The sequence below is a fragment of the Calypte anna genome, chromosome 1 (genome assembly GCF_003957555.1).
Source record: "Calypte anna isolate BGI_N300 chromosome 1, bCalAnn1_v1.p, whole genome shotgun sequence".
In the NCBI taxonomy this organism is placed as follows: domain Eukaryota; kingdom Metazoa; phylum Chordata; class Aves; order Apodiformes; family Trochilidae; genus Calypte; species Calypte anna.
This window is the reverse complement of record NC_044244.1, coordinates 84,280,639-84,299,541: the sequence shown is the minus strand read 5'-3', so window position 1 is coordinate 84,299,541 and position 18,903 is coordinate 84,280,639. Positions and strand designations below refer to the sequence as shown.

The window sequence follows — 18,903 nt, the reverse complement described above, 5'->3', positions numbered from 1 at the left end:
AAGGATGTTCCCAAATCACATGCCCTTTTGAAATTATTATTTAAGTAAAGGCTGCTACTGGTTCCACTCTGAGTTTTACCTGAGAAAGTGGGGAAATTCAACCACAGGGTAAACAAAGGTTTAAACTCTGTTTGAACCTCCCTAGGGTCTGAATCCTCTAAGTCCTTGTTTCAGTGTGTACGTAGATTTCCTAATTCCTCACCAGCAACTTCAAGTAAATGACAAAAAGAAGTTACTGACTTGGACCCTGGTTTCATGGAATGCATCTTTGAAACACTGATAAAAATACTCTTGTTAAAGTCAAAGAAGTCTGAAAGGCAACTGCTTTCATTTTTCTCATCAGGCTGTATATACTTACATGCATATGCTGCCTATATTGGCTGTTTCTTCTCACATTGCTTCCTTGTCTTAGTAAAGTAAGTATTCAATCCCACTTTTTAGAAAAAAAAAATTTAAGACTTCCTAACACATTCAGTGAAGTGAATTTATAGCAAACACACACCTTCCCAACACCCCCAATCTTCAGAATTAATTTAACAGAAGCCAGTTATTTGGATACCAGTTTTATGTTTGGAAATAAAGTGCATAATGACTGTCACTGAGAACTTTGCTGATTTCAGGTTAGCATAGCTGGTTTTCAGTCCTCAGCATCAACACTAAAACAAACTGTTAACATGAGTCAAAATCTGAAACAGAACACATTAAAAACATGAAGGAAAGTAACATGGAATCCCTAGGTCTTTGTGGAACTGAACCTACTATACAGCTATTCCAACGTGCAGCATCTGAAATGAACAATCACAGTCCGCCTGTTTCCCTTCTATTATTCCTGAATTCAGTTTGCAGCTTTCTGGTGTCTGACTGATTTCATCTTGGCCAGGAGCAGATGTACCTTGAGAGAGATCTACAGAGACAGTGTCAGAAGAAAAATCTTGGTTTTCTGCTGAAACAGTGGTTTGTGGCCAGCTACCCTCTCTTTCATCATTGCAATTTGTCCCTTCATCAGCCTCTTCCAGTTGCTGAACAGATTCCAAATACTGTTGAATTAGTCCATTCTCCTGCTCATTACTAGAGCTTTCTTTACTTTGCTCATATTCTCCATGGCCATCCTCTACATCTGAGGAATATGCTGAAACAGAATTGCCACAGTGCTTGACAGTTTCCATTGAAAGAGAGCTCTCAGTTCCTTCTGCTAAACTCTTTTCAGAGCTACACAAGTCACCTGCATGAGTCTGATCAGCCATTGAAGAATGAAAACCAGAATCTGGGAACCGCAGCAAAGACTTTTCCTGAACAACATCACTACCTGGAACTAACAAAGCAGACTTGACATCTGGTGGGGTTTCTTGCTCGAGTGTGGATGATGGACTGGAAGTACTGGATGAAGGGATCCCAGGTTGCCAAGTGGCACTTGAATTTTGTGTCACTGAAAGCTGCCATTGTTGAAGGGATTTAACCTGCAAAGTACAGAGAACACACCAGTATGAGATGCAATGAATAAAGTACTTTGATTTCAAGAGTAATACTTGCAATCAGCTTGAGTATAAAAGAGAAGAACAACTGAATTAACAAAAAGTTCTCTACACCTTAAGGGAAAATACATTCTTGCCATTGGCTTTTAAACCTAGATGCCCACCAGTGACAGAGCACACAAGCCTCCCAGTTCAAATATGTGAAGAAAAAGGAATCTTCTTGTAAACCCAGGAAGGATGGGGAACCTTTATAAAATAACCTATGCTTAAGAAAACAGCAAGTCTTACTTTTGGATTAATGGTTTATTAGAAGATGTATTAATACAACTTTTCTACTTTTGAAATGAGCTGCTCACAAGCAACATAGCTTGACACCATTTCATTTGTCCTGGGCATCCAGCAGTCACATAATTCTTCACTACTCTGCTATATTTATTTTACTTCCCTTGTGTTCTGCCCCCCCCTTCCCACACCAGGCTATAATTTAGCCTTCTTTAACAAAACCAGTTAAACAAAACTTCTGAATGTTATTTTCCACCTGAATACCAGTATAGCAAACAACATGGCAATTAGACTCTAATAAACCATCCAAGTCATCACTTGAAAAAAAAATGAACCATACTAACTATCTCTTCAGGATCTACAGTATCACATAATGCCTTTCAAATTCATATGTAAGCATAAAAATAAGAGGACTAGAAGTATTTACCTGGTTCCAAAGAAATCTGACAGCTTCCTCCTGCACAAGTCTCTGCACTCTATCTTCCTCTCTTTCTTTTCTTAGCCTGCAAGAACATGCAGCCAAAGTTATGCAGCTAAAATAAGCAACATTTTGGTAACAAGATCAACAAGAATACATAAAAATACCTATTTATGTAACAGCACTCTTCAAAGACATAACAGATCCTAATTGTAAGGCATTACTGCAGTCTGGCTTGCCATCAAAATGCAGCTGCTGACTTAAGTTTCTTTTTCAGAGTTACATTAAGATTCTGCTTCCTTTTGCTGCAGCATATTTATTGACTTGCTAATACTGTCTGTTCACAAGCTGAACCTGAGCTCTTAATTTTAAGTAGATGTGTTTTTTCTTGCACAAAAAACCCAGCCCCAGGATAGTGCTTCGTCATTTCAAATTATGCTCTCCCCAACTATCACTTGGGTGTGTAAGCATTGTGAGCTTCTAGAGGTTCCCTGTGGACTCAATTTGTAGAACTTTTGCATCTTGTGATAGAAAAAGAGCATGTTAGACCACCAGTCCCCAGATTGATCCTGAAAGATAATAACTATATCTGCAATTTGTATCTTATAAAGTAGCTTTTATAATAATCTCCTGTAGAGATTTACAGGATGAAAAAAAAACAAAACAGAACACCAAACCATAAAGCACAGAATCACATTTTAAAGTTATCATGCAAGGCAGAGAGAGAATTCTTCTTTTCACAAGTAAGAGGAATTATGCAATATGGACACTTCATTTACAGACTCTGTAATTGCTAGGAGACAAGTGAAAAAAACATTTAAAAAAAAAATTTCTATTTTGGTTATGCAGTGAAACATTCAAGTCTCGCTAATAGAGACATAGAAAAAATATTTTAATTCAATCCATTCACAGAAGAAACTTTGAGAGTATGAACAGCTATAACTATGCTTACCTTACAGAGAGCAAACCTCTACTGTAACTGCAGTTCTTTTTATGGATGCTAGTACAGTGGGCAGTTATATCATCAACACCCATTTATACCTGTTCTGAAATGTCCTGGAACGATGGTTATTTTCATTCAGATTTGTAAATACACAGCATGACCACAACTTACTTTTCTATTTCATCAGTTAAGCAAATGATGTGCTCCTGCATTCTCTTCAGTCGCATTTCGTACCGCACTTCCTTGGCTCGGGAATGGTAGTTCCTTGTGTAAAACCCTCTCCAGCAGGCTTGGAGCTTGGTGGCTGCTTTAGTCATACTTTCCAGTTCAGCTTTGCCTCGGTCAACACCAGCTAACGAATCAGAACTTTCTCCTGCCATCTGGTCAGGACAGAGAGATGCAACTCCTGACACAGCACCTACTGAGGTGCTGGGCGGACTACGTAGAACTTGGTCTTCAGAGGATGCTGACGTGTTGCTGGTATTAGCAGTCAGGGTAGCTGGTACTGGGTCAGAAGAAGGTAACAGCATACTCTCTTTCACACTCCGAGTTTCCACACTTCCCACTGCTCTGCTGGAGCACTCTCTTGTGACATGTGAGGCAATTTGTCCACTATTAACACCTCTCACACACTCGGTGACTGTATCATCATCATCTTCTAGGCCCAAACCGATTCCATGTAGCTTCAGGTCTGACGTAGGAAACACTGGAGACAATCCTGAAGCAACTGGCATGAAAGTAGACTCTGAAGATAAAAGGCTGGTGTTTAGTTTGTCTTCATCTGTCTGCGTATCTTCAAGGTATAGCTCTTTGTGAAAACTTTTTTCAAGAACAGTGTTCTTTACTGCATAGGAATGATCATCATTTGCACTTGGTCCAACCCAAGAATTCTTCTGGATGACAGGTTCTAGAGAGGCAGAAAGCCATTTTCACAAGTGTTAGAGTATTTCATAGGGATTCACAGTTTGGTTTAGATAGTTAGATCTTCTTACACACCCAGGTTCCAACATGCTAGTAGAGATAAGCATTATTTCTATAAAACAATAAGGTCAGTAACTACTTACCACAATAACATCCACAAAATTTTACAAATACTGGGTAAAGTATACTGCACCACTGGAGAATTTACACTTTTACCAGATGGAACAGCCAATGTAGTAACTCTTTAGTTTATCAGATTGCGGTTTTTATCTCACAATCTTTCTAGCATTTTGAGACTTGAGTTAGTATAGTTTTAGAAAACAGAAGTATAATTTCAGTTGAAAATACTAAATAAAAATCCAATAAAAACCATACACACACACAGAAAAAAAAAACCAAAACAAACAAAAACCCCCAAACCAAAATCAATAGAATAAAATAAGAAAGGTGGCATGTTCTGAAATTCTCTCCACAAAGTTATCTATAAAAAAACCTACAACAGCTTCCACAGGTTTGATTACAAGTGCAGATTAGCTTCTTACCACTTTCAAGAGCTATCTGTGGTGGCTGGGCTGGACTGCTGTGTTCGTAAGTATCTGGCAGCATCTTGCTGGGAGTAGATGATGTGGGTGATCCTTCATTTTGGTTCTGATGCATCAACTGCCTCTGGTGAAGCCTAAGCACAGAGAGTTCCAACATTTTATATTTATTTTAAACATTTTTGGTAAAGAAGACATCTAGAAGAAACTATCAATTACTTCAAAGGAAAGAAATGATCAAACTATTCTAAACAAGAGGGCAGTTACACATATCACTATACCTACTAGACACTAACAGGGCTATTTGCAAACTAGGGGACTGCCCAGACTGCTCCTGTTCCCTTGCCCTCCCTCCTGCTCCTTTTTCTCCCTTACAGGTACATGCATATATTAAAAAAACAATTTAAAAATCCATAATGCAATTTGGACTACAGGCTGAAAACCATGAAGTATTTCCATAGTATGCAGATATTTCAAGTGTCTGCTGCAGGATACAGTATGCTTGTATGCATAAGCAATCTGAGGAATAGAGGGAGTGTCTTTTACATTTGAAAAAGACTAAGTATTGAAAAAGATATCCCTGGTCCTAAAGGGACAAAATTCTAACACAAATCAACAAGTATTGCCAAACCCAATGAAAATGTCTTTTACAAACTAAGAAAACACACAGGTTATTTCAGTCCAGCTAAGCTCAAAGATCTACCTTGCCTTAAAATCATATATATCTGCACATATATAAATATTTTGTATGGGAATTTGAGGTGGTTGGGGTTTTTTTGGCGAGGATTTTAGGGGTTTTTCCTTTGGTTTGGTTGTGCTGTTATTACTTTTTTTTTTTAATTTTAAAGAGCTTCATTTTGCAAGCCAACTTCCTGATTTTCTCCAGAAACATCACGTGAAAGTCTTAGCTGGAAATACTAATATCAATATGCACCTTTTCCTCTGGAACAGCCCCAACGTTTTTGTGATTTAGTCCTGAAAGTTAATTTACACTGAAAGCATGCAGTTGCTGCTTCCAGACGCTCCCAAGTTTCCAGCCCTTCTGATAAGATGCTGCCCTTCTGCTTGCCACAACACTTGGTTGCTCAAATTTCTACCCCTACTATGCCACTTATGTAGCCTGCTCCTTTGAGCCTACTTTTCTATCTTTCTAAACAAAAAAAATTTCAGTAAGTACCAGAGAATAGGGATACCAGTATTGTTATATTTTATCGCTGTTGATCCCTACCAGTTCACCTTTTAATGGGAGCAAAGAGTAACACAGTAACTATACTGATCTCCAGGCTCAGAGCTCTGTAGAATGGCTACTGCTGGCAGAACCAGCAAGCTCCAAAGTGGCCTCTATGTGACCCAAGGTGCTGGATGCAGAGATCATAAAGTGTGTCACTGGGAATAATGTTCCTTAAAGGACAGCCTTGAGTTTAAACCCAAGAAAGAGCACACTGACAACAAATAATTGGCTGATACACCTGTGTACCACAGTAGCCTGCATTTACAATTAAATCTAATCTTGTTTTTGTAGTATTCCTCACATTATCTGTGGCAAAAAAAAAAAAAAAATCTCAGTAGGTAGTTTATTTTAATCACAGTCCAAACATAAATCACCTTTAATGTTCTACAGATCACAAAAAAATATAAGAGATTCTGTTCTTATATGGCCCAGCAAGCAGGAAAACACTTGTTGCTGCTGCTGTCTTACATCTTCCACTTCTAGGGCACGTCCTGTACCTCCTTTACTCTTCCTATTTCCATGCACTCGCTGTTGCTTTGAAATATTTAAAATCTTATTCTATCAAACACACAAGACATATAACAGTGTTCTCAATTACATTCTCGAACAGTAGAGAAACAAGAAGTTCTCACCTTTGCTTACTCAGTATTTTTTCTAGTTTGGCATCCTCTTCAGTCTGGAGACCATAGGTAGATATCAGAGGACAAACAGTAGCCAAGTATTGGACCAGCTGAACATGCTGCCCGGGTCGGTATGATCTGCCTTTACCTTGACTATACAGCCATTCTGCTTTCAAACTGTCAGGAAAAGGGAAAACTGTCACCATTAATGCATGGCATAAACCCCCTAACTCTCCTTTGGTTACTCTTCTTCTGGTGACGACCTAGGAGCTAATCCACAATTCTAATCAAAACTTGGAACATGAGCAGTACCCAGAGAAACTGGGAAATTTTATTATCAGGATAATGAATAAAGAATTCTTCACATAAACATGGATGTAACAAACAAACAAAAAGATCCCTGACCAACACTGTGGAGTTTCTGCTTTTTCTGTGTGGTTTTTGAGCACTGAAAACTCATTTGTATCAACATATTTATACGGAAAGCTTTCTTGAAACTGAAAAGCTCCCACAAGCATGCAGAATAAGACATCTGATTTTAAATTAAATGCTTTTCAGCCTGAGAACACTTAGTATAATATGCCCATATATACTAATACAGTTGATCCAGAAAATCCCATTAGTCTTAAAAGAAAAAGTCTAGAACTCTTAGAAAGTAAAATAAGTTGCAGTGAAACATTAACAGAACTAGTTCACCTTTCACCTAAAAGGCAGCTTTTTATTTCATTAATGAGGAATAAAAAAAATTAATACCCTGGAAGACAATGTATTGGACTAGAATGTGTTTTCACTGGATATTTATGCTTGAACTGCCAAGAACTTTAAGACGACATCTGTACTGTCATACAGATATGACAGTGATACAATGGCCACAATGATAGAGTAACAAGTGATTTGAGCAAAGTAATATTTGACTAGTTGATCCAGGAAGTGCCAAGTCTAAAAATGCACATGCAAATTAGGCCCTTTATAAAAGGGTACATCTGAGCTTCCCCCAAGATAATAGCTTTAACATCTGCTGACTGCCTCATTCTGCAAAACTGAAGTGTCTGTAAGCTTGGAAGGAGTAATTAACCACTGAAATTGCTACCACAGTTTTGCTTTGTGCAAGTGCTATTGTAAGTTGAATAAGAAAACAAAAGCTTACCTTTATACTTCTATTTAAACAAACTTATGATCTCAGGTAATTATTCCAGAGTAACAAATGAAAAACTGAGCAAAAGCAACAATATTAATTGACCTGTATCACATAAGGCCATCAGCAAAACAATTTCAGATCACTATCACTTTTTTTATTATTATTTGAAAACGCATTTTCAGCTTAGCCAAACTTTATTTAATAATTTTAGAGACTGCTAATAATTTTAATACTGCTATGTTACCTTTCCTTCTGAGAAATCACATAACCATCAAGAACTTTAAGGTTCAGACACCAGCTGACAATATATGGTCTGTAGTCAAACCCAGGGATAGAAGGTGTGGCCATCACACAAGGGTTGTTCATAATTGACAACTGTTCCAAATGGGGAAGAGAAGCTAGGAAAGAAACCTTGAGAAAAAAAAGATACATTTGTTAACTGAACAGAAACCATTAAATACCTACAGAATATACCACATTTCTCCTGGTTACAACTAGAAATATCACACAAAATAACCAAATGCAATTTTCGATTAATTTATGGGTTTTGAATATAAATATCTTCAAAAGACTTCCATCAAGTATGGCCGTTTTCCCACTAATTCTCCTGTGAATGCTATAGCCCTTGGAAAGTATTACCCTTCCCCTGAAAATGGGGCTACATGTATGGAAAAGTATAGTACTTCTTTGATTCCAGTTCACTGCAACAGGCATTGAGATTTGACCAAAAAAAAAGACAAACAGTCCAACCAAAATCAAGCAAAACCAAAGAAAAGGTAAGCAAAAAGCTGGAGAAACACCATCCCATTCTGAAGTGAAATGAATTACCAAAATAAGATATTTTTTTTTATTCCAACATGGAAGTCCAACTGACAGTTTTGACTGCCACTTACATTTTAAAAAATACAACCAAAAAAAATAAAGCAAAAAACCATAGGCAGAATACTTATTTTTAATATATGGCATTTGAGAAATAAATAAATGAGGCATGGGCCCAAAAATGCTCAGTTGCAACACGTACAATTTAAACCTCTAAGCACAGCAGCTAAAGCAGCCTGAAGCAGTTAATCAGCTCAGCTTTCAACCTACAGGCAATCATGAAAAGCTCTCTCTGAATTTACTCCTCAAAGTATACTTCTGACATCCCTGAATAATTTAAAGGCATAAAATAAATTAAAAAAAAAAAAAAAAAAAAAAAAGCTAACTTTCTTTCCAGGATAAATATTAAAAGCTAACACCTAGCTTGTTACATCCTCAGAAGACCTGCCCAACTATCTGCTTTCAGCCTTCAGACAAGATGATGCATCTTCTATGTCATACCTCATTTAAGTCTCTGATTTCATTTTCTGCCAAAGAAAAAACAGTCAGATTCTGAGGTAGGCAAACAGGGGCAGTGCGAAGTGAAGTTATAATATTTCCATGTAGCAATAGAGTCTATAAAATAAAAATATAGTGATTAAATGTACATTTGATCAAAACACCAGTATTTTTTCCTCGGGCAATACCTGCACAATACACCCAAAAGAACTATAATTAAGGCTTTCTGGCATAATCAATTTTTTTTTTTTTATTCCAGGAAGAAAAAATTAATTTATATTTTAGAGCAAAATGTTCTTATTTTAAATTGTAGAACTGAAGTACAGTCAGTTGCAAAAAAAAAAAAAAAAAAAAAAGGTATTTGTAAACATTTCCTCTACTGTTCATGCCGAAAGAGTTGACACTATTTTGTCTTGATTCATGACATGAGATGAGAACTGGGGGCTATGAACAAGATCTCACCATCAAGATCTCATGTTATCTTTATCACTAGAGTGGTTATAGAAAAATGACTGCCTCTGTTCCTGCAACTTGAAAACAACAAAAATAAATTTTACATCGTTCTTTCAGAAGTTATAGTTATTAATTAAAATGCATTAAGAGCTAGTGTTTGAAGAATCAATGCTTTAAAAGGCAATTTTCAAAGCAAATTTCCTCATGCAAAGAATGTTACAAAACAAGAGATAATATAGCACCTACCTTCAGTGATGTAAGCTTGGAGAGATCACCTAATTGTGCAATATTATTGTCTGACAAATCAAGATGCTGAAGAGACAGACAGGAATTGATTTGTTCAATGGTCTACAAAAAAAACCACAACAAAACAAAACAAAACCGAAAATAACCAGAAGTCAGTTACTCACAGTAACTCTTTTTCTATCATTCAATAAAAGCAGGCATCAGTAAGGATATATTATTTTGTAACCAGGTAAGCAACTCAAAATGAAAACCATGTGTTTACACAGTTTCGTTTTTAAGATAAATATCATCTTCCTATTTTGGGTACTTCCAATTCTCATTACATTTTGATATTGAACTTCATTTTTTTCCTAGACAGTTCTTGTCCAGAAGTTGCTCTCTTTTATTTCGTAAACCAACAGACCCAATATTTCAGCAACTGTTCCATTTAAACCCAGAAACTCGGATTTCTTTGCAGCATTTACCAAATTTGTGCAACATTAGATTCTGGGAAATGTATAAAGACTAAATACCTTGAGGTTATTTCCTGCCAAGTTCAGCCATTCCAGGTGCACCAAGTCCTTCAGCCCTTCCACATATCCAATACTATTGTGAGGCAAGTTTAGCACCCGGAGCTTAGTCAGTTTTGCTACACCCATCATCCGCACCAAACGATTGTTGGCTACAGAGAGCTGCAAATTGATACACAGATTAAAAAAAATACTTAACTCTTAAAAGGCAGACAAAATAGGCTTTTATTTTTAGTCGTCAAATATCTAATCGAATAGAAACTTTGTCAATCTACATGTTCCATTTTCAAGCAAATAACAGACAAAAGCTGCAAGAATCGGGAAATAATTACTGATCGAAGAAACTCGCTCCACAAACTTCAGAGGAAATCCTTCTAACAACAGCCAAAGGAAATTTTTACAATTTTTTTTTTACAATCAGAATTGCCAAATCATTATGCAAATTGTTGCACCATTCCTGGTGTAAAATCACATTTATTGTGAACATGGTAGAGGACAAAATGTACTCCACGTGATTCTCCAAAAAGGTCCCATGCCAGCAGGCTTTATGAAGTGAAAATCACAAACTTTTTAAAGCATAAATCCTGACAGGACATACACATAAATAACATTACCACCAAGCTGAGAGACTGGTCAAGGTTTGTTGTAGCAACAAACCCCACCTCTCCTGTCTCAGCTTAGCTTGTCTCAAGCAGCTACCAGGTGCATTTAAGTCTGTCTGGAGGCGCTTGCAGTGGTAACTAACATGGACTTGAAAGGTCTGCCCAGGGGGGATTAAATACACTGATTTTTGCAAGCACTATGCACAGGCTTAACATTGTTATCACTAATACCCTCATGAACTGAAATGAACTGCTGGTAGTATTAAAGATAAACACTAGCAACATCCAACATCGGGGCTTACATGAATCATACATTAACAAGACTATGTTGATACCTTCCACTTCACATTTTTTATTTGCTATTTCTATTTTAACCTAATCCACGTGGCTTTTTTCTACATGTAAATTATGGCTACAAATCCTCTTCCTTTGTGGGGAGTTATGAAACCCAAATGGGGAGGAGTGTCCTGTATGTGGCTGCATATTTACAATTACATAAAGGAAAGATAAGGTTATTTTTTAATGTTAAAGTCCTAAGATAAAAGCTTAGCTAAAAGCTAAGAAATCAAAATTAGGGTTACTGGTGAATTCTAAGTGTTCTTATGACATCCCTCCCCATTAGGATTTATTTAGTTCATTTCTAGTCACCTAGGTAACCACCAAAACAGCCACCCCTAATACTAACTGTAGAGCTCCACTGAAAACAAAGCTTTCTATTTTAGTTAGCCATCAATTATTTTCCTATGAAGACAGTAAAACTGCTTACTTCAGTTACATAAAATGGCCTTAGAACAGAAGTATTTCAATTAGCAACACAGTACCATTATTTCATAGTAAATTCAAATCAAGTAACACTGACCTGCATCAAGTTCCTGCATTTCTCCAAGTGTTCCAATTTAATTATCTGGTTTTTGTCCAAAATAAGAGTGTGAGTATCAGCATCACAGGGTAAGGTTGGGCCCAGTTTTTGCAATCCTTGACCTGACCAGTTGACTACCAAACCTTAGAAGAAAAGGGTAAGGGGAGAAAGCCCTAAAGTCAACACTTTATGTATGAAAACATGTACTGAAAAACCAAAGCAAGATAACCAGATTAATTTTACAATGCATACATCTAATTTGCAAATACAAACGAACTTCCTTTTCCACATAAAAAAAGCAAATATATTTAAGACCAAAGACAGAATAATTAATACAGTTACTGGAAGATATGGGTTCCAGACCTCGTCCAAATAAAGAATTCTAGAAATGTCAGTGACAGATCTTCTGAAGTAGGAAGCAGAGCAAAATTTCAGTAGCTGAATATAAAGTGTGATCCTAAAAACTGAATAATTTTTAAAATTAGGGCTTTTGAAATTCGTAAAGATTTCAAGTTCTGAGCAGTCTGACAAATACCTAAACTCCTGCTAATCGACAAACTCAGAACATGCCAAGAACACACCTGTAGGATCATACACCATACAAACCAGGAATCATGCCTGTCACTAAAAGATGATTTTTTTTTTATTTTTTTTTTTTTTTTTTTTTTTTTTTTTTTTTGTAAGGAGAAGGGTCTCCTTACAGGTTAAGGTTAAGCAGCATCCACCCTTTCAATCAAAATGTAGGAATTCTGATGAGGGTGCAAGCTTACAAACTTACAAAGGAGCAAATTGTAAAAAGGCCAGCATATCATTTAATTAATAGAACACACAATTAAAATGTTCTATGAATAAAAAAGAAAACAACTACTACATAAAGTTAAGAGGAAAAGACTTGCCATCTACAGGGGAACTTGAATCCCTGGGCACCCATAGCGACACCTGCTAAAAATAACTTTTATATATTAAGCCTCTGCTTGTGTGTTTTACATACACACACCATGCTAGTGCTTGCTCATCTCTTAGTATCTGCTCAGTAAAATAATGCTGCCTTTTTCAGCAGCATGTTCCAAAATAATGTTCTTATCCTAACGTGTGCTATATATTAATATCCTTACAGTTTGCAGGCTTTTAGAGTTCAGTTAAGGATGGAGACAAACATTTTTGGTGTACCTTTCTGTCAACTAGAGAATATGCTTTTCTGAGAAGGATCTCTTGATGACATTTATTATATTACCATTGCTGCTCAAATCCAGAGTTCTGAAGAGCAGCAATACAGAGCCAGCAGGCTTGTAACAATCCAAAGGCTTGTTACAAAATCTCACCACTGGCCCATGCCAACTTAGGAGGGAGGCTAGGACCCACTTTATAGAATTACAAGAGCAATCCTTGTATTCATACACATGAGGAGTTCCTATTCAAGCTGAGCGAGATGAAATGTGGTTCTACATATGGTTCTTATCCCTTTCAAGCATTTAGGTACAACATGATTTGACTAATTGCCATTTATCACACACATATACAAACATTTGAAAAGAAACCTTTTTCTATAGTGTCATTCTCCACCTGCTTCTCTATTGATCAAGATGTCACTTGAGTCAGCCTTGCTATAGTTACTTATCTATGATGCCAGGCAATGGGAAGGCTAGAGGTGGTAGTCCTAGCTTCTCTATCTCAGCTGCTGGGGGCTTAAGATTCAGACAAGCAAAAATCTCTTTTTCAAAGGGGAGAGAGCTCTTTCTTGCAACGAGGCAGGGTCTTTTAGTTTGCTCACTCAAGCATGAGTATTAGATATACAGCACGAATTACATATGCATTAAGTTAATGCAATTCCACACTATAAAGACTCACTGGCATAATAAGGAATAAGATTTTCCTAACAGGCTCTCAGTTAAAAAATCAGAATTGATTATTACTCGTTTGGAAGCTATGTACTTGAAAAGACCACTGATGCTCACACCTCTGCTCATTCACTGAGTCCTTAAGCCTCCAAACCCTGACACTGCACCTCTAAAGACACTGTCTCCCAAGACCCCTCTGACCTCCACTGTAGGAAAAAGGGGTCTTCATTCAACTCCTGACCCACGGTCTACGAGCCTTTAAGCAGATCCCTCCCTAGGGGTCCGGCCCTCAGCAGGACAGACACCCCCTCTCCGCACCCCCCTGCCCGTGTCCAGAGCCAAGTCCTTTACGGGGGGACGATCCCCAGCTCTTCACGGCGGCCGTCCTGACCGCTTCCATCTCCACTTGGGGACCCCCACAGGTGGGGGCCGTAAAAAGGAAGGCCCACGGAGAGCCAAGAAGGGCACGGCCAAGCCGCCTCCTCAACCATCTAGAAGAGAGCGCTCCTCCAGCCCACCCCGCAGCCGAGCCCCCCCAACATACTCGGGCCGCAGAGGCTTTCGGGACTTGTAGTCCCAGCTCCACGCCCCCAGGCACACCAAGGCCCTGCTGGCACTACAGCTCCCAGAGTGCGCTGCGCGCCCGCGCCTCTCGGCACCACACAACGGAGACCCAAACAAACCCCCACCGGCCTCAACACCTGCAACCTGTCCGCGCAGCCCCCGCTAGGCTCGCCGTGCCTCCGGTGCCGCCCTTACCCCCTCCAGACGGCGAGACACTCTCGGGCCGCGCCTCACCCCCCGTCGCCGCCATGCTTCCCGCTTCGCCAACGCCGCCAGGCAACTGAGCGCTGGTCGCCGATTGGGCGCCTTGCTCCACGACAAGAAAATTGCGCCTTTTGTTCTCGGTCGGACAGAAGGTACAGCGAGTGCCGCCGTTCAGCAAGATTTTAAGCGAATAGTGAAAGGCTCTACCGGCACCGGCGACCCCTCCGCTCCTCCGCCCGCCCCTCCGGCCGGGCGGTGCTGCCCTGGCCGATCCCGCCCCGTTCCCGGCAGGCCCCGCGCGGCGCACGGAAGCCGGTTTCCCGTCATCCTCTTGGCCTCTTCTTCCTGGCCGCCGCCCGCTTCGGAGCTGCAGCCATCATGAAGTAAGAGCTTTGGGGGCTCCCCGCTGCCCCATCCGCGGCCATCCGCCCCGGGGAAGCTGCTGGAGGGCTGCGGCTTCACTCCGCCGCTAACCCGCTCTCTCCTTTCATTCTTCTCTCCCGCGCAGGGTCGAGCTATGCAGCTTCAGCGGGTACAAGATCTACCCGGGCCATGGACGCCGCTACGCCCGCACCGACGGCAAGGTGAGGTCGGGGAGGCTGTGGTGGGAAGGGGTGCGAGCCCGGTGGGAAGGGGGCGGCCGCCTTGCAGGACGGCAGGCACTAGCGGGACGGGGCTCTGTGAAAGGGGGAGGGCGAAGGGCCTGAGGGAGAGGTTGGAGCGGTCCTGGGGGGAGTGAAGGCCTCGCACTGAGTGCGCAGCGGGGAGTCAGGAGTTACCCGGGACCTCCGGTGACGCTGCTGTGGCCTCCGCTTTTACTGAGCAGTATGGGAACAGCCCGGTGCTGCGGTCGGTGTCCGTATATCGATTGCCATCAGACCTGATCAGCAGGAGAAGCTTGGGAGTTTGAGTCGGGATTTTGTTTGTGGTTTGGGAAGGATGTGTCCAAGCATCCAGGACCAAAGTTGTGTGGAAGATGCTATTTAGACATACTGTATCCAGTGCTAAGATTTGCTGAAGCAAACAGCTGGACTTGCAGTTAATTTGGCTATGGTTAATTGCCATAATATAGTCAGGAGAACCCCTTCACGCTGTCAAATCTCATACAAATAACTGTAATTAATAAATACACTATTCAAATCAACAAAAGGAGAATCTGTGTTTTGGATATCTCGGGTACGGTCATCTTGCTGGATAGAATCTCCAGGGAAATGACAGCTAGGTACATGGACAAACTGAACCTTCAAGTGCTCTCTTTGGAATCTGATTATACTTAAATTTATGCCTAATATCGTCAGCATACTAATTCTGCCTGCTGCTTTAGGTAACAACGTTAGTGGAAAGAACTGAGGGAAAAAGAATTAGGTGGAGTAGTGGTCTCTTATCCAAAGTTTTGGCTTGCCTCCACGTACAGGAAGTGAATATTTACTTGAGGACAGACACAGTGCTGGATGCAGTTCATCATGCTGTGCCTATAGTACAGTGCAGTAGTGAATGCAGGTGTGAAATTGAGCTTTCCTCAAAGAAAAATGCACTGCTTCCTTGTCCCAGAAACAAAACTGGTACATATGGGGTTTACTAGGAGAGAACTAATTTAGGCCTGGAAAATTCCTTATAGTGGGATGCTTTGTAAGACATAAGTTTAATCAAGGAAACAAAATACCAAATTTAAATTTTTAAATATATGTTCTAAAATTTTCAGTTGTAAGAATTGTGTACAGAAACACAAAAGCACCACTGTTGAAAAACAGTGACTCAGAAAATTACTTGAAAACATAAACTGCGATAATGTCTTTCATAGAACCAAAGCTTACACTAAATACTTCACCTTCACAGGTTTTTCAGTTCCTGAATGCAAAATGTGAGTCTGCATTCCTTTCCAAGAGAAACCCTCGTCAAATCAACTGGACTGTTCTGTACAGGCGTAAACACAAGAAAGGACAGTCAGTAAGTATATACTAACTAATACTGCTCTAAAGTTTTCCATAAGAAGATAGAGTCTGCTAGAATAGAGGTAACTTGAGTATGCTGGTGTTTAGCAGAACCATGACCCAAATAACCAGTGTGAAGACTGGCCAGTAATGGTGAAAATGTAAGTCCATTTACATAAATGTACAAATTGTTTTATTTTTAAAGCTAACCAATTCAACAAAAGCATTATATTTGTATTGCATCATTCTTTAAAGGCTCACTCGGAACCACAGTAGTTTCAGGTGATTTTAATGCTTGTATGAATGCCATGTATTAAAAAAATATGTATTGCTATACAGAATGTGGGTAGTGCTGTTCATGTGGACTTAAAAAATTTAGACTTGTAAACTTCCTGAATGGAGATAGCACAGAGAGCTGAAAACCTGGTGCATTATAATTCAGATATAATGTTACAAACAGATGATTTGGGGGTTAAAAGGTGGGGGAACTTTTCATATAGCCCAAAGTTTTCAAGAATAGGACAGCTTAACAGGAGGTCATTCCTATGTAATTGTCATTGCATGAAAAAGATAAATTTAAAAGGCACATAGTATGAGGTATTTGCATTGCTCTTTCTTAAACTTTCACAGCAAAAGGGTGTTTAGAAAGGCTTACATATCTGTTATAATGCCATTTTGTTTACCAGTTGTTTTAGAGTGTACCAGTTTGTTTAGAGAAGGAAAGCTGATGCTTGATGCCTCATACTGCTGCCTAGCACACTAATGCTGCTTGGAAGTGTCTTCCTTTAAGAACATTCCATCAAAGCAAACCTTAAACCTTATTCCCCTTCCTGTGCACCTCCTCCCCCATCTTTTTTTTTTTTTTTCCCCAGGGTTACAGAAGGCTGAACTTCTGACATTCTTCCAAAATAATTTTTTATGTCATGCAAAAGAGATGCATTTTCTGGCTATTCATCCGCTTTGGCAAATCAAGAAATCAGTTACCTCAAAAGTGAGGAGTAAAATTCTACTTCTGTGTATGGTAGAATTCTGTAGCAGCTTGACTCTTAATAGCAGTTTGTTTTTGTAATTGTCTTTAGCCCTTTATTTAATGTGTTACAGTTTAATGTCTTCATCTTCTGCCATTTTAGGAAGAAGTACAGAAGAAGCGCACACGTCGTGCTGTCAAGTTTCAGAGAGCTATCACTGGTGCATCTTTAGCTGAGATTATGGCTAAACGAAATCAGAAACCTGAAGTACGAAAGGCACAGAGGGAACAAGCTATTAGGTGAGAAATTGGAGATGAATGGAGCTGCCTTAGGTTTTTCAAAGCTTATTAATGATTTTCATACAAAAGCCTCAACTCTATGAGCTCTGTGTTTTTTAAGATTTTTTTTTCTTTGTGAGATTGGTTTTGTGCATTTTTTTAAATCAGTATTTTTGGAGGTAGTACTGAATAATCTCATCAAGAGTCAGTAGCAGCAGAGAAGGGTCACTTCTTGCCCTCTCCCTTTGTGAAAATAGTGCTTCTAGCAGTTCAGCTTTCTGCCTAGAGGGTTCTGAATGCAGAGGATATACCTGATTTAATGCATTTTTCTCTAGAGCTTAGCGAGCTCTAGGAGGTACGAGTAACTGTTACTCTTTTCTGTGAATTAACAGGGCTGCAAAAGAAGCCAAGAAGGCTAAGCAGGCCACCAAGAAAACAGCTGTTTCTGCTGCAAAGGTAAGCTGCACGAGGCAGATGGAAATCATGAAATGGAATATACTGGGCTGTAACATAACATTCAGTGTGTATTTAAGTAGAAATTCCAATTTCTGTTTGGAAGAAGCATTTTCTTACTTATTTTGATACGGAAGCACTTTGACCAAACTGCAGTATCAAAGTTAGACACAAAGAGGTGTAAAATTAACCTTTTTTACAGAAGAAATAAATACTAAAGTAAAAAAACCTTTCTGATCAAATGTCAGGTTCTTGATAGCTAAAAACTTCTCTGGATGTGAGATCTCTGCAATATAGCAACTTGGTAACAATATATTGATGAATCCTAGCATCTATTTCATTGTTGCTTATTGATAAGTACCACAAGCTGGCATAATATGTGTTGTTTACAGTGGTATGCATGTAACAATCTGCTAATGTGATTGTAATTCTGATCTAATCCTGATTTAATTTAAATTGCTCAATTTCTGTCAAGGATTTTAAATACACAGGGGCACTTTTGGGACTGCTGACAAATTACTTTTCTTTGTTCATACTTTATTATTTCTCTACAGGCTCCTACAAAGGCAGCACCTAAGCAGAAGATTGTGAAACCAGTCAAGGTTTCTGCTCCCCGTGTTGGTGGAAAGCGCTAACTTGCCAAGCTGTTAGTCATGCTGAATAAACATCTGACTAAGTTTCATAACTTGTGCCATGTTCTCTTCAACTGCATGAGATATACTAAAAAGGATTAATCTGTGAAATAACTGTGTCTGGTTTTGCAGATGAGAAAATTACATATTACCATAAAACATTTGGTTTCTTAGACAATCTATTGTATTGGCATGCATTTCCTAACCAGTGAACCCTGTGGCAGGGAAGATGGAGCTGACTGAGAAGCTGCTTTTGCCTGAAGGACAAAACAGTACAGGAGTAGAGGTTTGTTGTGCATCTATGTCAGATGGCATAAAAAGAGGTTGCTGAGTTCAGAGATGCAAACTAAATGCCATGTGAAGTGGTGCTGTCTAGAGTACTTAAAAAAGGTTAATGCAGTTCTGATGGTGTGTGATGCATGTAGCAAGATGCTGGAGAGAATAAAAAGAAGTAAGTTGAAAAAGGGGAACAGATGGTTACACAG

General features: G+C 39.3%; 2 protein-coding genes across 2 annotated transcripts; one reads left to right on the top strand and one right to left on the bottom strand.

Moving 5' to 3' along the window:
• Positions 1–495: 495 nt before the first annotated feature.
• Positions 496–14,224, bottom strand: CEP97 (centrosomal protein 97). The gene is made up of 11 exons (XM_008499951.2): positions 14,148–14,224; positions 11,551–11,693; positions 10,093–10,251; positions 9,581–9,682; positions 8,885–8,998; positions 7,809–7,975; positions 6,439–6,603; positions 4,579–4,712; positions 3,287–4,022; positions 2,182–2,257; positions 496–1,457 (listed from the first exon to the last, which is right to left on the bottom strand). Exons 1-11 carry the CDS (start codon positions 14,200–14,202, stop codon positions 759–761), a joined length of 2,550 nt encoding a protein of 849 aa, XP_008498173.2. The 5' UTR covers positions 14,203–14,224; the 3' UTR covers positions 496–758.
• Positions 14,225–14,428: 204 nt separating this feature from the next.
• On the top strand, positions 14,429–18,471 carry RPL24 (ribosomal protein L24). The gene is made up of 6 exons (XM_008499939.2): positions 14,429–14,539; positions 14,665–14,740; positions 15,993–16,103; positions 17,218–17,354; positions 17,726–17,789; positions 18,341–18,471. The coding sequence occupies exons 1-6, from the start codon at positions 14,535–14,537 to the stop codon at positions 18,419–18,421; spliced, it is 474 nt and encodes a 157-aa protein (XP_008498161.1). The 5' UTR covers positions 14,429–14,534; the 3' UTR covers positions 18,422–18,471.
• Positions 18,472–18,903: the final 432 nt, after the last annotated feature.

Bases quoted from the DNA above. Each gene is read 5' to 3' on its own strand.
- CEP97 (XM_008499951.2), bottom strand. From the start codon at position 14,202: ATGGCGGCGACGGGGGGTGAGGCGCGGCCCGAGAGTGTCTCGCCGTCT. The intron at 9,683-10,092 runs GTATTTAGTCTT...TTTTTTTTGTAG, and splicing joins TGGCAGGAAATAACCTCAAG to ACCATTGAACAAATCAATTC. The intron at 4,713-6,438 runs GTGAGAACTTCT...CTCTGTGCTTAG, and splicing joins AAAATACTGAGTAAGCAAAG to GCTTCACCAGAGGCAGTTGA.
- RPL24 (XM_008499939.2), top strand. The intron at 14,741-15,992 runs GTGAGGTCGGGG...TCACCTTCACAG, and splicing joins ACGCCCGCACCGACGGCAAG to GTTTTTCAGTTCCTGAATGC. The intron at 17,790-18,340 runs GTAAGCTGCACG...ATTTCTCTACAG, and splicing joins CAGCTGTTTCTGCTGCAAAG to GCTCCTACAAAGGCAGCACC.